The following is a 9,817-nucleotide window of genomic DNA, read 5'->3' as shown; positions in this document are numbered from 1 at the left end:
AGGAAGGAGGGAGGGAGGAAGGAGGGAGGGAGGGAGGGAGAAAAGAAGGAAAGAAGGAAAGGAAAGGAAGGAGGAGGGAAGGAGGACAGACTAACAGAATAGCAGAGGTGGAAGGGACCTTGGAGGTCATCTAGTCCAACCCCCAGCTCCAGCAGGCGACCCTAGACCACTTCAGACAAGTGGGTGTGTCTTCTTAAAAGCCTTCTTGGAAGGAAGGAAGAAAGGAAGGAAGGAAGGAAGGAAAGGAGGGAGGGAGGGAGGAAGGAGGGAGGGAGAAAAGAAGGAAAGAAGGAAAGGAAAGGAGGGAGGAGGGAAGGAGGACAGACTAACAGAATAGCAGAGGTGGAAGGGATCTCAGAGGTCTTCTAGTCCAACCCCCAGCTCAAGCAGGAGACCTTAGACCACTTCAGACAAGTGGCTGTCTCTTCTTAAAAGCCTTTTAAGAAGAGATTGCTCATCTTATCCAATTCTCTAAAACAACCATTTCTTTATATTTTTCCTCTTAACCTTTTCCCCCCTCTCTGCATTGTTTCTTTCTGATATATCTTTCAGTCAGTGTTGGTTTTTACATTGCATTTTTAAGCTCCGATAAAAACCACAATTTAAAATATGACAATTAAGCCTGTCGGGGAAATATCGCAAGGAAGGGGGGGGGAATTATCGATCACTTTATGGCTGCTCTTGTTTATCTGCAGGTTTCCACCTTCGAGGCTCAGCTGGTTCAAGCCGTGCAGAACGCCCAAAGAATGGAGCCTGCGCCAGGCCAGAGTCCCCGGGTGGCTTTGGTGAGCGAGCCCATCTGCATTCAGACCTACACCGGGATGATGGCCTTTTTCGGAAACCAAAATAAACTGGGATATTGCCTCGCTCGGGGCAGCATCGGCTTCTGATCTGGACCTTTTCCCCCCCTTCCTTCCTCCCTCTCTCTCTCTCCCCGTCCCTTTTTTCCTTCCTTCTTCCTTCCTTCCTTCCTCCCTCCCTTTCTTTTTCTTTATCTCTCCCTTCCTTCCACCCTCCCTCCCTTTTTCTTCCTTCCTCCTTCCCTCCTCCCTTTCTTTCTTTCTTTCTTTCCTTCCTTCCTCCTTTCCTTCCTTCCTTTCCTTCCTTCCTCCCTCCCTCCCTCCCTTCCATCCTTCCTTTCCTTTCTTCCTCCCTCCCTCCCATCCTTCCTCCTTTCCTTCCTTCCTTCCTTCTTTCCTTCCTTCCTCCCTCCCTCTTTTCCATCCTTCCTTTCCTTCCTTCCTTCCTTCCTTCCTTCCTTCCTTTCTTTCTTTCTTTCTTTCTTTCTTCTTTCCTTCCTTCCTTCCTTCCTTCCTTCCTTCCACCCACCCTCCCTCCCTTCCTCGCTCTTTCTTCCTTCCTCCTTCCCTCCTTCGCTTTCTGTCTTTCTGTCTTTCTTTCTTTCTATTTTTCTTTCTGTCTTTCTGTCTTTCTTTCCTTCCTTCCTTTCTTTCCTCCCTCCTTTCCTTCCTCCCATCCTTCCTTTCCTTCCTTTCCTTCCTCCCAAACCTGGTGGAATGAGATGTTGAAGAAAGAGAATTAGGTTACAGAGAGTCCTCAATTTACGACCACAATCGGTAAAAACCCCGGTGGCTGCATTCCCAAGGCAGAGTCACTTCTGTGTGTGTGTGAACCTGGCTTGCTTCCTGATGGTGCAGAGTTTGTGACACACACCCCTCAACTCTTCAAGGCGATGTGCCAAACCAGAAATAGATTCCCTTGATTAAGTTGCACGTGCGAATGTAGCTTTGCTGGTCATTTTGCTTGCAAAAAAATCTCTTCCGCTAATTCACTTTGCCCAGCCAGGAATTTTCTGGATAGATTGGACTGTAATTCCCCTCAACCTTTGCTCAGGATGATGGGAATTGCTCTTGTGGCCCCAATGGGCTAGCTAGCAGCTGAGGCCCAGTTGGAGAGCAGCCACTGATTTAGCAAAAGCTGATTAAAGATGACACGGTCCTTTTATTGGGTTCTTCGTTAAAATAATAACCGCAGCGATAAGAATGATGTAAATTGTTTGCCCAGCTTCACTTGGAATTTGAATTGCTCCTGGCTTCGAAATGGCTTGCAAATAATCTAGAAATAGATGGAACATGTCTGCAAACAGGGAAGACAGAATTTGCTCAGGTGACTGCCCAGTCCCTTCTTAAAAATCTCCAGTGATGGAGCGCCCACGATATCTGGTGGCAAGCAGTTCCACTGATTGATTGTTCTAACTGTCAGGAAGTTTCTCCTTAATTCCAGGTTGCTTCTCTCTTTGATCAGTTTCCAACCATTGTTTCTCATCCTTCCCTCTTTTATAAAATGGCATTAACACTTCACATGGTCTTGATTCTTTACTGATTCTATCAAAGTCTCATTGCAGACATCATCATCATCATCATCATCCATCATCATCATCATCATCATCATCATCATCATCTTATATAAGATATACTATCAGATAGTATATCTTATATAATAAGATAATAATAATAATAATAATAATAATAAATCTTATAATAATATAATAATAAGATAGTAACTATCTTATTATAATATTATTATAAGATTTATCATCATCATCATCATCATCATCATCATTATTATTATTATTATTATTATGGATCATCGCACAGTCAGCCAGATGTTCAGACTGGATTTGGCATTTTTGTCTACCCATCGAGTCCTTCCCAAGGACCTGGGATAGGCAGATGTGGATGTTTGATGGTATTGCAGATCTCGTTGCAGGATGGAAGCATTATTACTATTACTATTACTACTACTACTACTACTACTACTACTACTACTACTACTACTACTATTATTATTATTATTATTATTATTATTATTATTATTATTATTATTATTATTATTATTATTATTATTATTATTATTATTATTTCCTGATTGCCCTTGGGAGCCTCAAGACAATATGCATTTTAAATTTCTTTGCCCTGTTCCTTGAAACTGCCCTTCCTGGATCTCCTTTAGATGGGAAAAGAGCTGGGTGCAAATTTTTCCCTTTTTTGCCCTGTCAGCAGATTTGCTCCCCGAAAATAAGAATTGAGGGCCTTTATTTCTTCCCAGGAACCAACTGCATCCAAGACTTCAACATCTGGGCCCCAGCTGCCCCTCAAGCCCCCCCCCCAAACAGTGCCAACTTCTTTGACCACACTGTAGGAACTCTGCACATCATAATAAACTTGTAAGGGACCTTGGAGATCATCTAGTCCAACCCCCTGCTCAGGCAGGAAACCCTATACCTAATAATAATAATAATAATAATAATAATAATAATAATAATAACAACAACAACAACAACAACAACAATAATAATAATAATAATAATAATAATAATGTTGGAAGGGACCTTGGAGGTCATCTAGTCCAACCCCTGCTCAGGCAGGAAACCCTATACCTAATAATAATAATAATAATAATAATAATAATAATAATAATAATAATAATAATAATAATGTTGTAAGGGACCTTGGAGATCATCTAGTCCAACCCCCTGCTCAGGCAGGAAACCCTATACGTAATAATAATAATAATAATAACAACAACAACAACAATAATAATAAAGTTGTAAGGGACCTTGGAGATCATCTAGTCCAACCCCCTGCTCAGGCAGGAAACCCTATACCTAATAATAATAATAATAATAATAATAATAATAATAATAATAATAATAATAATAATAAAGTTGTAAGGGACCTTGGAGGTCATCTAGTCCAACCCACTGCTCAGGCAGGAAACCCTATACCTAATAATAATAATAATAATGATGATGATGATGATGTTGGAAGGGATCTTGGAGGTCATCTAGTCCAACCCCCTGCTCGGGCAGGAAACCCTATACCATGTTAAGAGCCATGCAGAGAAGGTCTCAGGTTGTCCCGTGGTTGTCCTGCCCAATGGTTAGAGCCCAGCAGAAGCCCGACGGAGCCGCTTCGCCTGGTCCACTTTGGCCCAGTTTGCCAGCCAAGCGTCCCGCACATACACACACACACACATACACACACACACCCCTGCAAGGATGACTCAGGCCGAGGCAATTCCTGGAAGCCAAGAGGCGAAGGCGTTGGCCCCCCGCTGCTCCCCAAGGGAGGGGCCGCTGTCTTCGTGCGGAGGCGGTTCAACAGGTGCGGCGCGAGGGCGAGGCCGGCTCGGAGCGATGCCATGCAGCCACGGCTGCCAGTTTGAACGTGGATGAGGGGCCACGGCTGCTGCACTGGGCCCAAGAAGTGTCCCTTGCGCGCCACGGCGCCGTTGGGCAAGCCTGCCCAACCCAGATGGTGGGCGCAGGGACACGCGCACAGGTGTGCACGCAAAGGGGGTGCAACTCTTCGCACCGCGTGCACCGTGGCACATTTCTTTCTTATACTTTAATTTTTTTTTCAGCTGGTTCACAAAGTCAAAATGCAAATTCCGCCACCCAAAAAATTAATAACAAGGAACAGACGACAACAAAACCCACAAAAGTGGACCGAACGTCGAAAAGCATGCACCGCAAAGAGCGTGTGACGGGCGGTCCCCGACTTACGACTGCCACTGGGCCCCAAATTGCTGCTGTTAAGCGAGACGGTTGTTTTGCCCCGTTTTTACGACTTTTCCCGCACGGCTCTTAAGTGGATCCCTGCGGTTGTGAAGTTTATAGCAACACGGTTGTTGTGAGAGGATCCGGCTTCCCCCGTCGACTTTTGCTTGTCAGAAGGTCGCAAAAGGGGATGGAGTGACCCTGGGATGCTGCGACCGCCAAGCGTCTGAACTCTGATCAGGTGACTGGCTGGGGAATTATGGGAGTCGAAGTCCACAAGTCTTAAAGCGGCCGAGCTTGGACAGCCCGGCTTTACAGCAAAGCCGAGCTGACAAAAAAAGGGCGTCACAATCCGTCCGTCGCTGCATTCACACACAACATGTTTAACCAGACTGGGGACAGGCTGAGCAGTTGCATTTAAAGGTAGTCCTTGACTTATCACCGGTCACTTGACCAAGGGTTTTGCAGTGAATTACAGGCAAACAGACGGCACTGATGGTGCTACCTAGTTGGGTCAAGAAAGGTCTGCAAGAAAACAACCAAGTACAGAGAGCACCAAGGACCCCACAGTCCTCCTCCTCCTCCTTCCTCTTCCTCTTCCTCTTCTTCTTCTTCTTCCTCCTCCTCCTCCTCCTCCCTTCTAGCCCTGATGCTGTTCCCTAGTTGGGTCATGAGATGTCTGCAAGAAAACCACCAAGCTCAGAGAGCACCAAGGACCCCACAATCATCATCATCTTCTTCTTCTTCTTCTTCTTCTTCTTCTTCTTCTTCTTCTTCTTCTTCTTCTTCTTCTTCTTCTTCTTCTTCTTCTTCTTCTTCTTCTTCTTCTTCTTCTTCTTCTTCTTCTTCTTCTTCTTCTTCTTCTTCTTCTTCTTCTTCTTCCTCCTCCTCCTCCTAGAGCTCGGCCAGCTGCCCCTCCTTCTGCTTCTCTTCAGTCGGGGGGGGGCCCAACCAGGAAACACGGTTCTTCAACAGCCAACTTCGATATTCTGCCCCACTGCAGCTGCCGTGTTCATAGCCCAGGTGAGCCGGGAGGACGTTCGGTTCCTTGGCCCAGATTCCCGGCCGTGCAAATTCCTCTCCCGAAGACTGTTCTCCCTCACTCCGGCATTTGGCCCCGTCTCAAAGGGAACAGGACGCTGCTGCCCAAAGGGTACACCGTGGTTTGTTTCCAGGGATCACAGTGCAAGGAGTGCTCCTAAACCGTGATGGTCATCGGCGTGAATCATTGGTTTGGAATCCTTGTGGGGTGCCAGGAAGGTGGAGGTGCCCTGGCATGGACCTCTTACCTGGCACCTGGGCACAGAACGTCCAGTATGCACAGTAGGGGGGGGGAGAAAATGGGGGGAGCTTCTGACAAGTGGCTGTCTCTTCTTAAAAGCCTTCAAAGGAAGGAAGGGAGGAAGGAAGGAAGGAGGGAGGGAGAACAGAACAACAGAATAAAAGAATAACAGAATAACAGAGTTGGAAGGGACCTTCAGAGGTAATCTAGTTCAATCCCTGATCCAGGCAGGAATGTAACTAAATCATCATGAGGGATGGAGGGAGGACAGAATAACAATAACAGAGCTGGAAGGGACCTCGGAGGTCTTCTAGTCCACCCCCCACTCGAGCACGAGACCCTAGGCCACTGCAGACAAGTGGCTGTATCTTCTTAAAAGCCTTTTCGGAAGGAAGGAAGGAAGGAAGGAAGGAAGGAAGGAAGGAAGGAAGGAAGGAAGGAAGGAAGGAAGGAAGGAAGGACACAGTTGGAAGGGTCCTTAGAGGTCATCTAGTCCAACCCCTCGCTCAAGCAGGAGACCCTAGACCACTTCAGACAAGTGGCTGTCTCTTCTTAAAAGCCTTCAAAGGAATGAATGAATGAAGGAAGGAAGGAAGGAAGGAAGGACAGAATAACAGAATAGCAGAGGTGGAAGGGGCCTCGGAGGTCTTCTAGTCCAACCCCGTGCTCAGGCAGGAAACCCTATACCATTTCGGACAAACGGCTGTCCAGTCTCTTCTTAAAAACTTCCAGTGTTGGAGCATCCACCGCTTCTGGAGGCGAGGAGTTCCACCGGTTAATTCTTCTAACAATTAATTAACCCTCTGCACCAGATCCTTTTCCAAAAGTCAGCCCTTGCTTGGCTGGCATCCGAGAAAAACGGGCCGGGTCACCTTAGCAGTCCCCCCACCCACCCAGCCTGTAAAGACCTGAATGACAGGTGTGGCTCCGGGGAGACTTGACTGGCAGGCAGACTTGACAGCCGCGGGGGGGGGGGGGGAGCTGAAAGTGGCTGGCTGGCTGGATTTGGTGAGACTCACCTGGCACCTGCAAGCAACTTTCTCCAAAGGGAAATTTTGGCAGCCCTTGAGATGCACCCGCCGATTCCTTGGCTGCAAGGGAGCTAGTCTAGTCAAGAGAAGGACTGGAGTGTGTGTGTGTGGGGGGGGAGACACAGGATAGCGGTCTTCCAATATTTGGGGGGGCTGCCCCAAAGAAGAGGGAGTCAAGCTCTTCTCCAAAGCGCCTGAAGGCAGGACAAGAAGCAACGGATGGAAACTAATCAAGGAGAGAAGCAACCTAGAACTAAGGAGAAACTTCCTGACAGTTAGAACAATTAATCAGTGGAACTACTTGCCACCAGAAGTTGTGAATGCTCCAACACTGGAGGTTTTTAAGAAGAGACCGGACAGCCATTTGTCTAGGATGGTCTGTCAGGGGTCTCCTGCTTGAGCAGGGGGTTGGACTAGAAGACCTCCAAGGTCCCTTCCAGCTCTATTATTCTATATACTATGTTCTAGTGAACAGAAGGACGAGGGGGGACATGATAGCAGCCTTCCAGTATCTCAGGGGCTGCCCCAAAGAAGAGGGAGTCAAGCTATTCTCCAAAGCCCCTGAAGGCAGGACAAGAAGCAACGGATGGGAACTTTTATCAAAGAGAGAAGCAACCTGGAACTAAGGAGGAAATTTCCTTGACAGGGAGAACAGTGGAACCGCTTGCCACTTGAAGTTGTCGGTGCTTCGTGACTGGAGATTTTTTAAGAAGAGACTAGACGGCCATTTGTCTGAAATAGCATTTAGAGTCTCCTGGCTGAGCAGGGGGTTGGACTAGAAGACCCCCACGGTCCCTTCCAATTCTGTTATTTTTGTTAACACGGGGGTCTTCAGACTTGGCCCTTTTATGACTTGTGGACTTCAACTCCCAGAATTGCCTAACTGAGGAACTCTGGGAGTTGAAGTCCACAAGTCATAAAAGGGCCAAGTTTGAAGACCCCTGTGTTAACAGTTGCAGAAACAGAGTATGTCTAGTTTAATAATAATAATAATAATAATAATAATAATAATAATAATAATAATAATAATAATAATAATAATAATAATAATAATAATAATAATAATAAATAAGAAGGGACCTTGGAAGTCATCTAGTCCAACCCCCTGCTCAGGCAGGAAACCCTATACCATTTCGGACAAAGGGCTGTCCAGTCTCTTCTTAAAAACCTCCAGTGTTGGAGCATTCACCACTTCTGGAGGCAGGTAGTTCCACTGGTTAATTGTTCTCACTGTTAGGAAGTTTCTCCTTAGTTCCAGGTTGCTTCTCTCCTTGATGAGTTTCCATCCGTTAATGAAGAGAAGGACGAGGGGGGAACATGATAGCAGCCTTCCAATATCTCAGGGGCTGCCCCAAAGAAGAGGGAGTCAAGCTATTCTCCAAAGCCCCTGAAGGCAGGACAAGAAGCAACGGGTGGAAACTGACCAAGGAGAGAAGCAACCTGGAACTAAGGAGGAATTTCCTGACAGAATAATTAACCAGTGGAACTGCTTGCCTCAAGAAGTTGTGAATGCTCCAACACTGGAAGTTTTTAAGAAGAGACCGGACAGCCATTTGTCTGAAATGGTATAGGGTTTCCTGCCTGAGCAAGGGGTTGGATTAGATGACCTCCAAGGTCCCTTTCAACTTTATTATTATTATTATTGTTGTTGTTGTTGTTGTTGTTGTTGTTATTGTTATTATTATTATTATTATTATTATTATTATTATTATTATTATTATTATTATTATTATCTTGATTCTATCCCTCTGTTAATTATTATTATAATAATTATTATTATTATCTTGATTCTATCCCTCTGTTAATGCAGCCATTTGGGGCAGTGCAATGGTTGATAGTTCCCTTACTAAGGCCTTACAAAACGGTACAAACAGGAGGCTGAGCACCTGGCCTCTGCTCCCATCCCAGAGGGCTCCTATGCCACGCTGAGCTCTGGCACCCTCACTGCCAAGTCCTCCATTCAAAACCCCAACAGCTGCACCGGGTGGATGTCCACCGTAATCCCACGGCTGGATCAGAGCTTTGAGATGGTGTCCAGCAGCCGAGTCCTGGCCCCGCTCGGACTAGGGATAAAACGCGAAGCATCTTGGTCATCTGGAGCATGCCGGGCACTCCGAAAATGAGAGAGGGAGAGAGAGGGTTGGCATTCCGCAGACACGTCCCTGGCATCTTAATTTGTCCTCTCGAGTTGAGATTGGAGAAAGGAGCCGGCACGGGGACAGCTCGAAGGGTGAAGCCACTTTAATACCACTTTACAAGGCCTTGGAAAGGCCACACTTGGAATACTGCATCCAGTTTTGGTCACCAGGATGTAAAAAAGATGTTGAGACTCTGGAAAGAGTGCAGAGAAGAGCAACAAAGATGATCAGGGGACTGGAGGCTAAAGCATAAATAACAGTTGCTGGAATTGGGTCTGTCCAGTTTAACGAAGAGAAGGACGAGGGGGGACAGGATGGCAGCCTTCCAGTATCTCAGGGGCTGACCCAAAGAAGAGGGAGTCAAGCTATTCTCCAAAGCACCTGAGGGCAGGAGAAGAAGCAAAGGATGGAAACTCATCAAGGAGAGAAGCAACCTAGAACTAAGGAGAAACTTCCTGACAGTTAGAACAATTAACCAGTGGAACCACCTGCCTCCAGAAGCGGTGAATGCTCCAACACTGGAAGCTTTTAAGAAGAGACTGGACAGCCATTTGTCTGAAAAGGTCAAGGGTAGGCAACCTTGGCTCTTTTATGACTCGTGGACTTCAGCTCCCAGAATTCCTGAGTCAGCCATGCTGAGGGGAAAGGGAGAGTTTCCAAGCTGAACCATGCTGGCTCAGGAATTCTGGAAGTCCACGAGTCATAAAAGAGCCAAGGTTGTCTACCCCTAGTGTAGGATTTCCTGCCTGGGCAGGGGGTTGGACTAGATGACCTCCAAGGTGCCTTCCAACTTTATTATTATTATTACTATTACTATTACTATTACTATTACTATTACTATTAC

The 9,817-nt window shown here is 46.5% G+C and overlaps 1 protein-coding gene across 1 annotated transcript in view; it reads left to right on the top strand.

Moving 5' to 3' along the window:
* LOC107298038 (tumor protein p63-regulated gene 1 protein-like) overlaps positions 1-902 on the top strand; it is a 31,294-nt gene extending 30,392 nt beyond the window's left edge. Inside the window, exon 6 of the mRNA XM_015827398.1 lies at positions 696-902. Within this exon, the coding sequence (XP_015682884.1) occupies positions 696-890 (195 nt within the window). The 3' untranslated portion in view covers positions 891-902. The remainder of the gene's footprint in view (positions 1-695) is intronic.
* Positions 903-9,817: the final 8,915 nt, after the last annotated feature.

Source organism: Protobothrops mucrosquamatus, unplaced genomic scaffold (genome assembly GCF_001527695.2).
Source record: "Protobothrops mucrosquamatus isolate PMUCROS unplaced genomic scaffold, P.Mucros_1.0 scaffold3673, whole genome shotgun sequence".
Lineage (NCBI taxonomy): Eukaryota > Metazoa > Chordata > Lepidosauria > Squamata > Viperidae > Protobothrops > Protobothrops mucrosquamatus.
The sequence above is the reverse complement of the archived record's forward strand: the minus strand, read 5'-3'. Positions and strand labels throughout refer to the sequence as shown.